This window comes from Styela clava, chromosome 14 (assembly GCF_964204865.1).
Source record: "Styela clava chromosome 14, kaStyClav1.hap1.2, whole genome shotgun sequence".
Lineage (NCBI taxonomy): Eukaryota > Metazoa > Chordata > Ascidiacea > Stolidobranchia > Styelidae > Styela > Styela clava.
This window is the reverse complement of record NC_135263.1, coordinates 9,317,944-9,334,335: the sequence shown is the minus strand read 5'-3', so window position 1 is coordinate 9,334,335 and position 16,392 is coordinate 9,317,944. Positions and strand designations below refer to the sequence as shown.

General features: G+C 34.6%; 3 protein-coding genes and 1 pseudogene across 3 annotated transcripts; all 4 read right to left on the bottom strand.

Moving 5' to 3' along the window:
- Positions 1 to 171: 171 nt before the first annotated feature.
- Positions 172 to 2,756, bottom strand: LOC120341341 (b(0,+)-type amino acid transporter 1-like). Its single transcript, XM_039409829.2, has 5 exons — positions 2,049 to 2,756; positions 1,592 to 1,739; positions 1,093 to 1,280; positions 752 to 958; positions 172 to 432 (listed from the first exon to the last, which is right to left on the bottom strand). Exons 1-5 carry the CDS (start codon positions 2,754 to 2,756, stop codon positions 172 to 174), a joined length of 1,512 nt encoding a protein of 503 aa, XP_039265763.2.
- A 1,698-nt stretch (positions 2,757 to 4,454) lies between these two features.
- LOC144432050 (b(0,+)-type amino acid transporter 1-like) lies at positions 4,455 to 7,450 on the bottom strand (annotated as a pseudogene).
- A 1,420-nt stretch (positions 7,451 to 8,870) lies between these two features.
- On the bottom strand, positions 8,871 to 12,016 carry LOC144432049 (b(0,+)-type amino acid transporter 1-like). The gene is made up of 6 exons (XM_078120063.1): positions 11,994 to 12,016; positions 11,599 to 11,768; positions 10,690 to 10,836; positions 10,166 to 10,353; positions 9,578 to 9,784; positions 8,871 to 9,134 (listed from the first exon to the last, which is right to left on the bottom strand). The coding sequence occupies exons 1-6, from the start codon at positions 12,014 to 12,016 to the stop codon at positions 8,871 to 8,873; spliced, it is 999 nt and encodes a 332-aa protein (XP_077976189.1).
- A 669-nt stretch (positions 12,017 to 12,685) lies between these two features.
- Positions 12,686 to 15,495, bottom strand: LOC120341343 (b(0,+)-type amino acid transporter 1-like). Its single transcript, XM_039409831.2, has 5 exons — positions 14,788 to 15,495; positions 14,511 to 14,658; positions 13,987 to 14,174; positions 13,395 to 13,601; positions 12,686 to 12,949 (listed from the first exon to the last, which is right to left on the bottom strand). The coding sequence occupies exons 1-5, from the start codon at positions 15,493 to 15,495 to the stop codon at positions 12,686 to 12,688; spliced, it is 1,515 nt and encodes a 504-aa protein (XP_039265765.2).
- Positions 15,496 to 16,392: the final 897 nt, after the last annotated feature.

Sequence of the window (16,392 nt, the reverse complement as noted above, 5' to 3'; positions counted from 1 at the left end):
CCAAAGGCTTGGATATCATGGGCTCGAAAACTAAGTGAAAACTAAACATGTTAGGATAAACTTTGAATAATTCATGTCATGCATTTCGAATATTCAGAAAACTGTTACAACATATATATGAAATTATAATTTTTGAATATTGAAAATGAAGCCACGTTATTGATTTCAGTATTAATCTTCCTTACTAGAATCAATCGCTAATGTATCCTCCCAATCTGTTGGAGAAACATTCAGAAATTTTTGTAAGAATATGGTTATAGAATCCATTCCAGGAACACGGATATTTTTATAAACAAGAGGATAATAAAACAGAGGAGTACATAAAAGAAAGATACCGCCATATAACCATGCAAAATCTGGACTGTCGATCATAGGTGCAACCGTTAGGTAGATGGCAAATATTGTAACGATTACCGGAATGACCAGTGGAACCTTCGAAATAGAAATATATATATTTTAGATATTCACAATCTAATTAAATGGCAATGCTTTACTTTTTTTGCCTCATCTGAAATGTTTTAAACAGTTTTAAAGTTTCTTTCATAGAATTTTGTTGTAAAATAGGTTTTATAGTCTACCAAATCCACGAGCCAGTTACAAGAAAACAGACGTACCGCTTTGATTCTTAGTAATACTGCACTGCAGTGGGAAATTAAGAGAGTGGAAATTCCTAAGACTGGTGTCATTTTATATCAATAAACCCCGCAACTCATTAAACAAGTGTAAATTCGACTTCACGAATTCAAAATACCTTATAGGGTCTTGGAAGATCGGGCCTTGTTTTTCGCAGAACGAGAACTCCCGCGGAGCCAAGTCCATAAAATATCCAAGATGTGAAACTCATGGCATTTAAAAGAGAGTCAAAATCTCCAGGTATAAGAAGTATTAAGACGAACACATTTACTAGAAGAATCGCTGGGCCCGGGGTGAGATGGTCCACATGAATCATTGAAAATATCTAAAATAATAAACATGATTGCCATGAAAAGTATGAGAGGTTGTGGGATTTATATCTAAAATTGAAATTAGTGTTGGGTTTTTAATCTATTTTTCATAATTTAGAACGGAAACGTCTAGAAGTAAAAACATTACTTGCGGTAAATGTCGCCTCCTTGCTGCAGCAAAGCCAATTCTCGCACTGACTAGACAAGAACCGTTCAGAGATCCAAATATTGACAAACACACTACAAGAGGCATGGTCCAAGAAAACGCTCCGAATACACGATCTCCAAATGTAATAGCCACAGCTTTTGAGGACAATATTTCCCTTGGTGTTAGCACTGCAAACGACAATTTCTTTTTAGGAAAATCACATCCAATAATTTGTCATTAAACGCTGGTAGCACCTAAACGTATGGATGTGAGATTTATCATATTCGCAACAATTTATCATATTCAAAAATACACTACATGATTTACAACCAGAATACACACAGTCACACCTCCTCTCAGCCATGACATGACTTAAAGTACATGTGATTTTTCATATCAACTCTTATTAATCTATGGGCGCTGCAATAAATACGAACAAGATGCAACTTCGATAGAAACAGAAAAAAAATCAGATTCAAAAGCGTTAATGGTTTGATACCTGAAAAATATGCAACATTCACCAAAACGTAAAAAACAGTAACGCCGGTTACTGCTATGATTATGCATCTTGGTAGTGTCTTGTTTGGATCTTTAACTTCTTCAGTTACTCTGTTAAGATTTGCCCACCCATCATATGAGAATAAGCCCTGTTAGTGACAAAATAATAATGGTTCTAATAAATGATATAGTTCAATCTCAATAAGGTAATTCAGCAAATAAAGAAAATTGGGCGTTATGAACTTCACGAAATATATAAGAAAAAAAAAGATTTATGTTTAGTTATTAGTAGACAAGAATAAAACAGCTTCTATTGGGACTCGAGTACTAAATCAATCAGTGTCACGCTAGCATGCTTTTTCTCTAATGCCGTGAAACAGCATAATTATCTATCCCAAAAAGTTAGTTAACCCATATTCATCAATTATAGAAATATATATATATATATATGTACACACTTGATAAAATGCAAGCCCTATTTGGCTTGCAGTAATTCCAGCCATGGTTTCCTTATCAAACGCGTTTTTGAAGTTCGATATCCCAATAGGGTCTCCCATTCCCAATCTCGTCAATCCTCCGATAATAATGGCTGCCAATCCAATAAACTTTGCTGCTGTGAAGACGACTTGCACTCTTGCCGCCGCCCTGACGCTGACGTAGTTGACTAAAGTTACAATGAGAACTACTGCCGCTGCAGAGCATTTGACAACCACCACTGGCGGTGCACAATCGCCTTCATAAAAAGGCGTTGCAATGTAGGTACCCAACACCACAGCTTTTGCAGCATTTCCGGTAGAATATAAAATGAAAACATACGAGGCAGAAAAGGCGAAAGCAATGGATCCTCCATAAGCGGCATTCATGTAAGCAAACTCCCCTCCGGATTCCACAATGGTAGTTCCGAGTTCAGCATAACACAATGCCGCAAGTCCGGAAAACAATCCACATGCTATCCACAGAACGAGACTCAATCCGACACTGCCGTTAGTTCCTTCTAATACGCCAACAGGTGAAACAAATATACCTGATCCTACCATAACACCGGCAATAATCGAAACACCCCGCCATATTCCGATTTTTTTCTTCAATTCGAAGGTCTCTGATGATGGTGTGGATTTCACATCGAGTGAATCTACGTCATCTTCTAATGAATTTGAATCGTCCATAATACTGTGGTTTACTCTGAATAAGAGAATAATGACAATTTAAATTAAAACATTTTAGTTCCTAAATGTACATAAATGAAATTCTATGAGCTTTTTTAATATTGTTCGCTTCACTCGAATACGATAACCTGCTTGCCTAGCAATAGAATACATCCTAATTTTAGTTTTATAATAGTCTGTATTGAGTGAGTCAACTAAACAAGTATGACAATGCAAAACTACATATGGCAAATATTTATTTAAGCCGGCATGTTTGTCTATCTACGTCATAAATTACGCCTGCTTGAAAAATGCGTTGTCGCCATGTTACAGATTTTGAGAGACATTTTGGGTACAAAGATATACTGACTCGACTTTCAATAAAGTGAGTTACTTGAATCATCCAAGCCATAGACAAATGTCCTCACCAAAATCACAAAACCGGATTTTCCGATTTATAATTATTTCCCTCAATGTGCTTTTGCGGAACGACTGGGATAGAATGGTGCCGAATTCACCACTGATGCACAGCTACATTTGACTTGATGTCTATATTGAGGATTTGGCTCAATTGAACGATGAATCCGATTGTCTTAAGACTAGTGCACTTAAGACTAGCCACTGTGGACTGAAATTGCTAGTTGGTAATCTTATAATCTTGATCTTTTAATGCTATACACGTATCTGCATTTGACACAAACACCGGATCTTTCGTACAAACCTACCGAATAAACATCCCCGCAAAAGCTCAAAATAAGAAAATTAACCCCAACTGGGTAATTATACTAATTTGTTATTTTAAAACGTGGCGGGACTGTTTTTCCCAACTCCCATTTTTGCATTAGTGGCGGGGCCTTTCTACAAAATATACCAAACATCAAATCTGAACTAAACTCATGGTTAATATTGCAACTAGTTTGCTAACCATTTTTCTTAGACGTAATGTAAACTAAGCATATCCCTGCATATCCCTAAGCATCCTAAAAAAATCATAATATTATGTGGTGTTTACTGTTGCAACCATGTTTTTTTTTTCAATATTGAAATTAGATGATTGACAAATTTTTTTTATTCAAACTGGATATAAACCAAAAAGCAAAAATTTCATCAAGTTACGAAACGCTGTAATTCAAGACAGCTAAACAGTTGGTGTAATTTGTCGATTGACTCCACGACAAAACATTCAGGATTTGTGAGTGATTATTGGAACGCGATTTGATAATCAATCGCTTGTATCGAAATAATTCTTCTATAGGTTGTCTTCCCAATCTGTTGGTGGGACATTGAGAAATGTTTGCATAAACATAGTCATAAACATAGTAATATTGTCCGTTCCTGGTAGTCGAACCTTTTTGTACACAAATGTAAAATACAATACTGGTGTACAAATGATGGAAATTTCTCCGCGCAGGAACGAAACATCCGGATTGTTGATCATAGGAGCGACCGTGAGATGGACAGCAAAAACTGAGACAATAACAGGAATAACGATAGGAACCTACAAAATAAAAGATATATATAATTAAGCTTCTCTTACTGTTTTTTTTACTTCAGCTTAGCAATAATTTGGCTCTGTGTTTTGAAATTTATTTACCCACAAATCCACAATAATTAAGAGGCAATAAGGATGGTTTACATCTATTAAAACCATCCGATATATTTTAGCTTTATGATTTATCGAATATTGATATTATTTGTTGGCAAATATTTATTACAGGTTCACAATTGGTCAAAATATTCATGCTGTAGTATTTTGTGAGGTCCATGTCCATAATCTCTTGGTCTTCGACTTCGACTTCCCACTAGATATGTTTCATCAAAATCTAAAAATCATACAGATCCTTTACATAAGAGTGATCCATTACTAGTAATTGAGTACAGAAACGTCAATAAAAAAGTATATGTTTACTTTGTAGTGTCTTGGAGGATCAGGCCTTTTCGTAACAGTAATACGCCGACTGCCCAGGGTCCAATAAATATCCAACCAGCAAAACTCATTGCAACGAGTAGGATGTCAAAAATTCCTGGAATAAGCACACCCAGTACAAGTGAATATATAGGGGGTGAAGGTCCTGGTGTAGTGATCTACATGGACCATGGAAAATATCTGAAACAAAAAGTAGAATAAAGTAATACTCATATTCATCATTAAATTCAATTTAAGTCCAGTCAGAAAGTTGCTTTGAAATTGCCTTGCGCTAGGTAAATGTCCTCTTCTGGCTGCAGCAAAAGCTATTCTACCACTAGCAAGACAAGCTCCGTTCAGTGAACCAAATATCGAAAGACAGACGGCTAATAGAATGATCCACTTGAAAGATTTAAACACACGAACTCCAAATGTTAAAGCTACAGCTTTCGAAAATAATATTTCGACAGGAGTCAGAACTGTAGGAGTAACAAAAGTACTAATGCTTGTTTTTTTGTAATTTGGATATACATAGTAAAATATTAAACGCCAAATGCATTTATAAGTTGTTAACCAATGCAACAACTTTGATTTTCCTACGATAAAACTATTTCATCATAATGTTAATAATATACGGTATTACAAACTATAAATAGATACGAAGTACTTCTGAAAAATATCATTCTGACGTTACTGCCTCATGATAGTCATACATAGCGCCAAAGAGATATTGTCACATAAAACTATTAATATATTTTCGTTACTTTTGTAAATATCATTAAACTTATTTCTAAGATGTACACAGATTCTATCAATTTTGTTACATAAGCTGCGTCGTTCTCTTTTAAACAATTCTACCGCACAGTGCAACATACTTAATTTCCCCCTTTAATTGATTGGACATTTGATGTTGTGCAATATTATTAAAAATATTATTACCTGAAAAATAAGCAACATTCACAAGAATATAGAAAACAGTCACTCCGGTCATTGCTAATAGGATACATCAGGGCAGGGTTTTCCGACATCACTAACTTCTTCTACTGCTCTGTTCAAATAAGCCCATCCATTGTACGGGAGCAGACCCTATCATTGTATATAAATTCAGAAAATAAATGTATTCTCTCAATTCCATAAATGAAGTTGAAATAGATTGAAATTTTCCTGGTTTATCGGATGAAAAGTTACACTAATTTGAGTTACTGTAAGTCCACTTCCCATCGAACGCGTTGATAAAGTTAGAAGTGACAACAGAATTTCCAATTCCCAGGCGCATAAAACCACCAACTATAATTGCTGCCAATGCAATAAATTTCGATGCGGTGAACACGACTTTCATTCTTGTGGCTGATCGAACGCTGATGTAATTCATAAATGCTACAGTAAAAAGCGATGCTGCAGCGGCAAATTTGACAGCTATTGTGGGAATAACACAATCTTCACTGTAGAAGGGTTTTGCAGTGTATGTTCCCAGAGCTATTGAACTAGCTGCCATACCAGTCGAATATATGACAAACACATACGGCGAGGAAAATGCGAAAGCCACCGGTCCTCCATAGGCTGCATTGAAGTACGCAAATTCGTCTCCTGATTCCACAATTGTCGTTCCGAGTTCTACATAGCATAATGATGGCATGCCGGAGAACCACACACTACCCAAAACGCAAGGCTCAAGCCAACGCTACCGTTGGTTCCTGCCAACACGCCAGTGGAAGATATAAATATACCGGCGCCAACAATAATTCCGGCAATGATGGAAACCCCACGCCATAATCCTATCTTCTTTTTCATTTCAAACTCTTTTTTTTGCGCGGTCTCGACTTCGTTATAATAGACGAAGGCATGTTGCTTACAAGTCGCATTTTGTTTACTATATATATCATACTATTCTTCTTTTATTTATGATAAATATTGAATCGCAAATTGAAAAACTCTGTAGCCCATGGAAGCTATCAGTTTTCTGGAAAAATAATACCCGGAAACTGCTCAACTATGATGTGGTTATAAAAGATAAAGTTTGCCAAATAGAGTTTGTTTTTTAATTCTCACGCGAAATATATATAAACCGATTCTTCCAATGAATTTGACTTCCTCGAATTACGGCTCTTTAAAAATGTAAGCAATCATATAACAAATAATAATTTTAGGTTAAACCTTATATTGACTTTTTCAGTTCTTTCGGTATTTTTGCTAGGAATATCTTGTCTCTCAATAATTAAAAACTTAAAATACAGAACATTTGGACTTCCAGAAGTATGCGCACTAAGATGGCGCACAACCTGAACATAGTATGCGTGTAATCTGATGGTTCTGAAAACTAGTTTTCTTTTTGCCAATACTGCTATAGTTACTTGATAAGTTCTAGCTCAGGGGTGGGCAACCCCTGGCACGCGTGCCAAACTTGGCACGCGAGCCCATTTATGCGGCACGCGAGCGAGGCCTCAGAAACGAGATCATACTTCTTCAGATAAAAAGTTTCAAGACTCTGGATTATCTGATGAAACTCGGTATTCGTTTATTCATTATATATCGTTGGTTAACAATCTGTTATTTATTTAAACTCTTTTTGTCCTTTCATGACATTGGATACAAAGAAATATATTATGACGTAACAAATGAGTGAGCTCTCGAAAAATTTTGTCGAGAAGAGCGCATCATTCACTTGGCTACATTCTTACGTAATATAGTTCGTCTGTGCCACCCTTTTTTTCAAAAAAAACGAACTATTGCGTGAACGAACTATTGCGTGATTGGGATGCCATTCCCGATTTTTGTGTCTTAAAAACTTTGCAACCGCATTACTTTCCATGTTTCATCTACATATGCTTGTGAATCTCTGTTCTCCGTTATGAACTTTGTCAAATCTTGTAACAGGTGTAGCCTAAAAGATGAAACCAGTAGTTCGTGTATTTCTTTGAAAGTTACAAAATATAAATCCAATGTAACATCTCTATCAGCGGTATTACAGCAGCAAAGGGCTCACTGATTTGAATAAGATTAGTAATCAAATCTAATTGTCGGACTTATATTTTCCCGAATAGTGAATCTGTCTGTATATGTTTAAAAGGTTTATTATTGTGTATTTTTGCTTTGAAAGTAGCGAAGCGTTGTTTTTAATTTTGGTCGGCACGCGGGAGAATTTGTCGTTAAATTTAGCCGATTTTGACACGCGAGCCGAAAAAGGTTGCCCACCCCTGTTTTAGCTATATTGATCTTCTGACGTTAGAAACTCGTTTGTTTGGACAATACTTTTTGGACATATTTGGACACCAGAATCTGAAATGAAGAATGCGTTTATTGTTAAACAAATATTAACATCAATGCCGAATGTTTTCTGTCAAAAGTCTATTTTGTGAAGCTCTTTTTCATCCCTATTGAAATGATGGCATTAGTTTGTACACATAGGTAATGTGGCCTTATAAAGTATATTTGTTTTCTGCAATCATATAAAATTCGGTGCGTCACATTTTGTAGAGGGCTGCATATAAACTTATATACTGTATACAGATTCAATATAAAGTTTACCATTATCTATGCAAGATAAAATATTCACACATCATATTTCATTCTGACGAGAAAAATCACCTCACGTTGTAAACAAGTCTTGGACAAAAATATGCGTTTAGTAACAAAGGATGAATTTTTACATTTCGTTCACAGATTCATGTACATATTGACGCATCACGTCTTTCGGGGTACAAATTGACTACCTCGCTTTCGCATGAATGTTTCATGCAATAACCAACAAAGATTAGTGTTTTTTTGCCTATTATTGAAGTGTACTTTAACAGGTGAGATCAGAGTTGAGTTTATAAGCAGAAATCTCTTTAAAACTATTGATTGTGCATAAAAAAAATTCTTTTTGTGAAAAAATATAACACAAGTTTGCAAAGTTTGTAATTTAAACCAATTTTATTCTATATTGCATATTCAACAAAAGATGTTATATCGTGGATTTATTTCATCTGAAAGATATTCTTTAAGTTAACGTAAACGCAAACTGAACATAGCGCCACTATTTTGATTTATGATCTCAAGAATTCCTGACGACAAAATCATCATACACATTGATACAAAATCAGTGGAATCACAGAACAATTGAAAGTGAAATGAAATATAGTTCATAAGCATATAAGTAGCCAAGTTAGCACATACAAACTAAAAAGTATGTTTAATATCTGTTTATTAATGTCAATGTTTATAAAAATGTACATTGTGCGATGTACTAATTATTCACTCTTATCAGAAGCATTTATTGCCAACTTGTCTTCCCAATCCGTTGGTGAAACATCAAGAAATTTTAGCAAAAATATTGTGAAGTGATTCATTCCTGGCAGGCGAAGCTTTTTGTAGACAAACAGGAAATAGAAAATCGGCGAACAAAGTATGAATATTCCACCATACAAGTAAGAAATATCCGGGTTTTCAATTAATGGAGCAATTGTCAGATAAACTGTAAATATAGCGACAATGACAGGTATAACAACAGGAACCTGTTAAATAAATTACAACAATTGGACTCTTAATGATTTTATGTTTTGTTATTTTTCAAGAAGTTTGTACTTTGGACTTCTCAAATTTCCTTGTATAAGTATATGTAAAATCTTTTATTCATTCAAGGCAAATAGATGGACAGAACAAAATTAGGTACTCCTGAAGTATGCGCATCAAGATGTCGCATAACCTGAACCCTAACCTGGTACACGACCTGAGTTCAGGCTGTGCGCCATCTTGGTGCGCATACTTCAGGAAGTCCCAAAATTTACTATAATTTAAAACTCAAACATTTAGTCTTTTCAACCAGAGTAGTATATAGTGTTGAAGTGTATTTAATCATGTAACTATTTATTTACACCATATATATTTGATATAGCTATAAAGTTTGAGTGAGCACTTCAAAAAGTAAGATTTAAATCTAAAAAAATATTTATGTAACCTTGTAAGGCCTCGGCAAGTCAGGTCTTGTTTTTCGTAGAACAAGAACTCCGACGGCACCCAAACCATAAAATATCCAAGTTGCAAAACTCATAGAGTTGAGAAGAGTGTCAAAATCACCAGGTATAAGCATTATTAAAACGAGTAAGTTATGAATAAGGGGAGATGGTCCCGGAGTAATATGCTCGACGTGAATCATAGAAAATATCTAAAAAATAATGATCAATATTCTGCCATTTATTATTAAAGAAAAACGGCTGCAAATTTTATAAAAAAAAAAGAATTAAAGTTTATGTTGATAGAATATAAATTTGCTGAATATCTAATCTTAATAATCATATACATTTCTTGACAAGAGTTTTTACATGACTTGCAGCAGTTGAAACTTATGATATTCGTCACTATTGTCACTCATACTATGCGTTATCAGAGCAAAATCTTGTTATACTAAGATCTAATATTTTTCGAATATCTTATAGAGATACTGCCAGTCGATAAGAATTATTCATTCTAATAAAAGTGGATTGATAAAAATAAATATATAAATGAATGTTGTTGTCAAGTAAGGTATAAACACGTTTCAGATTACTTGAGGCAAGTGCCCTCTCCTAGCTGCAGCAAATGTAATTCTTCCACCAGTTAAACAAGATCCGTTCAGTGATCCAAATATAGAAAGGCACACAGCCAATGGCATTATCCAACCAAAAGATCCAAAAACCCGATACCCAAATGTAACAGCCACTGCTTTTGAAGACAGAATGTTTTCAGGAGTGAGAACTGAAAAATGTCCAATCTACTCAATATTTGGTCAGATAAGTGACTTCGGAACTAAATGTTTAGAGACCATCACACACCTAAATATTTTCGGAACCATGGACCTCATTCCAATGAATACATGCTATTTATTGCACGTGCTATTTCCGTGACGTTGGCTAGTCAGCAAAATGTCAATGAAGACATACCGATTCAATTTTTAGGGGCCACATTTTCATGCGTGGTTGTAATTATTATCGTTTACTTTCGACGCCATAAATAAAATCATCACTCAAAATATTTAGATATTCACAAAAACAATTTATAGTTATCATTATTCAGTTTACAATGAAAAATTACCTGAAAAATAAGCTATGTTAACAAGAACATAAAAGGCAGTCACTCTAGTGATGGCTATCATGATACATCTTGGCAGAATTTTTCCCACGTCGTTAACTTCTTCTGTCACTCTATTCAAATTTGCCCATCCATCATACGAAAAAGTCCGTTGTGAGAAATGTTCCCTTTATATTAATTATGGGCACTAGGTTGTGTTCCAGGAAAGTGTTTCGTAATATCTATTTTCGCAATCATACCAGTCTTGCGATAGTCGTTCAATTTCATAAGCGTGGTACATTCATATTCAGTTAAATGAAGTGATTCCTATCCAAAATTTGATACTAATAATTATTTCCACATGGTTAATACATGAGGAGTCCCAAATATATATTTTATTGAGCCAACTTGGCAGTATATTCTGACCAATAATCTGGAATCTGTAAATTCTTCAGCACGCCGCTCTCTTCTTTTAGTGGTTTTAGTGAGCGCATTTCTGTCGTTTAGCTCTTGGAATTTGCTATTTTGTAAGTTATGTTTTCATGTTTGTTTTATTTATTTAGTCAATATTTGGAGTGATGTTCATAAATTAGATTAAATTGTGTGTAATAACTGGAATAAACTGACTCATGGATGTTCATTACTACTGCGATAATGCAATAAAGTCAAAGCAACAAATGTTGAATGAACTATTTGGGATCGGGCTTTTCAAGTATTTCTGGTGTTACTCGCACATTGGATCACACGATATCACTCCACATCATAGTTAGGTGATAGCACCGTTTATTACCTACACCTGTTAATGTACATTTACACTAACAACAAGTTTCGAGACAGCTGTATCGCCTGTATGTAATTTTCTTAACAAGGCAATGTAAGTTTTGCATGGTCGAACTTCTAAACTGACAGTAAAACGGCACAAAGAATTGTATACCTGATAGAATGCTAATCCAATCTGCGTGGCAGTGAGACCGGCTAATGCTTTGGGTTCAAACGCATTCACAAAATTAGAATTTGCAACTGGGTTTCCATCCGCCAGGAAAAAAAAAAGATCGTTTGTTTGAACAATACTTTTAGGACATAATTGGACAGCAGGATTTGAACTGAAGTTTGCGTTTATTGTCAAACAAATATTAACATCAATGCCAAGTTTTCTTTTTTCGAAATTCTAATTTGTGAAGCACTTTTTTATCCTTATTGAAATAATGGCATTAGTTTGTGCACATAGGTAATGTGGCCTTTTAAAGTATATTTGTTTTCTGCAATCATATAGAATTCGGTACGTCACATTTTGTAGAGGGCTGCATATAAATTTTTATACTGTATACAGATTCAATAAAGAGTTTACCATTATCTATGCAAGATAAAATATTAACACATCATATTTCATTTTGACGAGAAAAATCACCTCACGTTGTAAATAAGTCTTAGACTAAAATATGCGTTTAGTAACAAAGTAACAATTGTTTACATTTCGTGTACAGATCCATTTACATATTAACGCATCACGTCTTTCGGGGTACAAATTGACTATCTCGCTTTCGCATGAATGTTTCATGCAATAAAGATTAGTGTTTTTGCCTATTATTGTACTTTAACAAGTGGGATCAGAGTTAAGTTTATAAGCAGAAATCTTCCTAAAACTATTGATTGTGCATAAAAAAAAATTAATTTTGTAAAAAAATCTAACACAAAATTTTTTTCTATTTTGCATATTCAACAAAAAATGTTATATCGTGGATTTATTTCATCTGAAAGATGTTCTTTAAGTTAACGTAAACGCAAACTGAACATAGCTCCGATTTTTTGATTTATGATCTCAAGAATTCCAGACGATAAAATCATACACATTTATACGAAATTAATGGAATGACAGAACAATTGAAAGTGTAATGAAAAATAGTTCATAAGCATATAAGTAGCCAAGTTGGCACAAACAAACTAAAAAGTATGTTTAATTGTTTAATATCTGTTTATTAATGTCAATGTTTATGAAAATGTACACTGTGCAATGTACTAATTATTCACTCTTATCAGAAGCATTTATTGCCAACTTGTCTTCCCAATCCGTTGGTGAAACATCAAGAAATTTCTGCAAAAATATTGTGAAGTGATCCATTCCTGGCAGACGAAGCTTTTTGTAGACAAACAGGAAATAGAAAATCGGCGAACAAAGTATGAATATTCCACCATACAAGTAAGAAATATCCGGGTTTTCGATTAATGGTGCAATTGTCAGATAAACTGTAAATATAGCGACAATGACAGGTATAACAACGGGAACCTGTTAAATAAATTACAACAATTGGACTCTTAATGATTTTATATTTTGTTATTTTTTAAGAAGTTTGTACGTTGGACCTCTCAAATTTTCTTGTATAAGTATCTTTAAAATACTTTATTCATTCAAGGCAAATACATGGACAGTACTTGAATTTAAATTTGGTACTTCTGAAGTATGCGCACCAAGATGTCACACAGCCTGAACCTCAACATGATACACAACCTGAGTTCAGGTTGTGCGCAATTTTGGCGCGTATACTTCAGGAGGTCCCAAAATTCATCTAATTTAAAACTCAAACATTCACTCCTTTTAACCAGAGTAGTATATAGTGTTGATGTGTATTTATTCACGTAACTATTCATTTACACCATATTTTATATAGCTATAAAGTTTGAATGAGCACTTCAAAAAGTAAGATTTAAATCTAAAAAAATATTTATGTAACCTTGTAAGGCCTCGGCAAGTCAGGTCTTGTTTTTCGTAGAACAAGAACTCCGACGGCACCCAAACCATAAAATATCCAAGTTGCGAAACTCATGGAGTTAAGAAGAGTGTCAAAATCACCAGGTATAAGCATTATTAAAACGAGTAAGTTATGAATAAGGAGAGATGGTCCCGGAGTAATATGCTCGACGTGAATCATAGAAAATATCTAAAAAATAATGATCAATATTCTGCCATTTATTATTAAAGAAAAACGGCTGCAAATTTTATAAAAAAAAGAACCAAAGTTTATGTTGATAGAATATAAATTTGCTGAATATCTCTAATCTTAATAATCATATACATTTCTTGCCAAGAGTTTTTACATAACTTGCTTGCAGCAGTTAAAACTTATGATATTCGTCACTATTGTCACTCATATTATGCGTTATCAGAGCAAAATCTTGTTATACTAAGCTCTAAAATATATCGAATATGTTATAGAGATACTGCCAGTCGATAAGAATTATTCATTCTAATAAAAGTGGATTCATAAAAATAAATATATAAATGAATGTTGTTGTCAAGCAAGGTATAAACACGTTTCAGATTACTTGAGGCAAGTGCCCTCTCCTAGCTGCAGCAAATGTAATTCTTCCACCAGTTAAACAAGATCCGTTGAGTGATCCAAATATAGAAAGGCACACAGCCAATGGCATTATCCAGCCAAAAGATCCAAAAACCCGATACCCAAATGTAACAGCCACTGCTTTTGAAGACAGAATGTTTTCAGGAGTGAGAACTGAAAAATGTCAAATTTACTCAATATTTGGTCAGATGAGTGACTTCGGAACTAAATGTTTAGAGACCATCACACACCTAAATATTTTCGGAACCATGGACCTCATTCCAATGAATACATGCTATTTATTGCACATGCTATTTCCATGACGTTGGCTAGTCAGCAAAATGTCAATGAAGACATACCGATTCAATTTTTCAGGGGCCACATTTTCATGCGTGGTTGTAATTAATATCGCTTACTTTCGACGCCATAAAAAAATCATCACTAAAAATATTTAAATCTTCACAAAAATAATTTATAGTTATCATTATTCAGTTTACAATGAAAAATTACCTGAAAAATAAGCTATGTTAACAAGAACATAAAAGGCAGTCACTCCAGTGATGGCTATCATGATACATCTTGGCAGAGTTTTTCCCACGTCGTTAACTTCTTCTGTCACTCTATTCAAATTTGCCCATCCATCATACGAAAAAAGTCCCTGTTAATGTACATTTACACTAACAACAAGTTTCGAGACAACTGTATGTAATTTTCTTAACAAGTCAATGTAAGTTTTGCATGGTCGAACTTCTTAACTGACAGTAAAACGGCACAAAGAATTGTATACCTGATAGAATGCTAATCCAATCTGCGTTGCAGTGAGACCGGCTAATGCTTTGGGATCAAACGCATTCACAAAATTAGAATTTGCAACTGGGTTTCCATCCGCCAGGCGTGTAATTCCACCAATTATGATAGCCGCCAACCCGACAAATTTAGCAATGGTGAATACAACCTGAACTCTAGCAGCATTTCGAACACTGAAGTAATTCACGAACGTCACCACAAGAATGGCTGCGGCTCCCGCAAACTTGACAGCTGTGGTCGGTGGAGCACATTCTCCATTGTAAAAAGGTGTAGCAATATATGTTCCCAACGCAACGGCCTTAGCTGCACTCCCCGTCGAGTAAATAACAAAAAGATAAGCCGAAGAATAGGCGAAAGCAACGGGTCCTCCATAAGCTGCATTAAAATATGCAAAGTCACCTCCAGATTCTACAACAGTTGTTCCGAGTTCAGCATAACACAATGCCGCCAGACCTGAGAATAAGCCACAGACAACCCATAGTACTAAACTCATTCCAACACTACCATTGGTACCGGCCAGCACACCAACGGGAGACAAAAATATGCCAGAACCGACCATAATCCCAGCAATAATAGAAACCCCGCGCCATAATCCAATCTTTTTCTGTAATTCAAATACTTCTTTGGGTTGACTGTTTTTCGTACCAGAATGAGCTGCATTATTCACGGCTTCTGCTCGAATTTCCATGCCTTGCCAATAGAAACGTAATCTTGTAAATAAAAGAATATCAGAGTTCTCAGTTCAAACACTATTAAATACAAGGAACAAGTACTTTATTTATATTAGGTAGCAATTACAAGGAATATACTGAGCCCACAGAGCCGTGACCCGTCGTGTTTTTGGGGACTTCGCATGGGCATGAATTATTGCAAAAAACATAATACGATATGTGTGATCAATTCCATCCTAACAATAAGTGAACTCCTATAGTAGTTCTACCCTTTCTATTATTCATAATATATATGGATCGCAAATTGATTTTATTTCCACTCCTTATTTAGGTGAAAAACTCCTTAGTTCGTGAAAGCTATCAGTTTTCTGGAAAATAATGACCGGAAACTGCACAACTATGATATGGGTATAGAAGATAAACTTTGCCGAATAGAGTTTTTTTGTTGTGATTTTACACGCGAAATATATAGTAACTGATTCCATAAATGAATTTGACCTCAAATTTTGGTTATTTAAAAAAATTAAACTATCGTTACAAATATTAATTTAAGGTTGAACCTTTAACGTTCTTTTTCAATGACATTTAATATCTCGTCTCTTAATGATTAAAATCTTGAAATAATGGAAATTTCATTTGCTGATTCTGAAATTAATTTTTCTTCTGCCAATACTGCTATAGTTGCCTGGTATGTTCTAGCTATATCTATCTTCCTACGCTAAAAGATCGTTTGTTTGAACAATACTTTCAGGACATAATTGGACAGCAGTATTTGAACTAAATTTTGCGTTTATTGTCAAACAAATATTAACATCAATGCCAAGTTTTTTTTTTCGAAATTCTAATTTGTGAAGCACTTTTTCATCCGTATTGAAATAATGGCATTAGTTTGTGTACATAGGTAATGTGGCCTT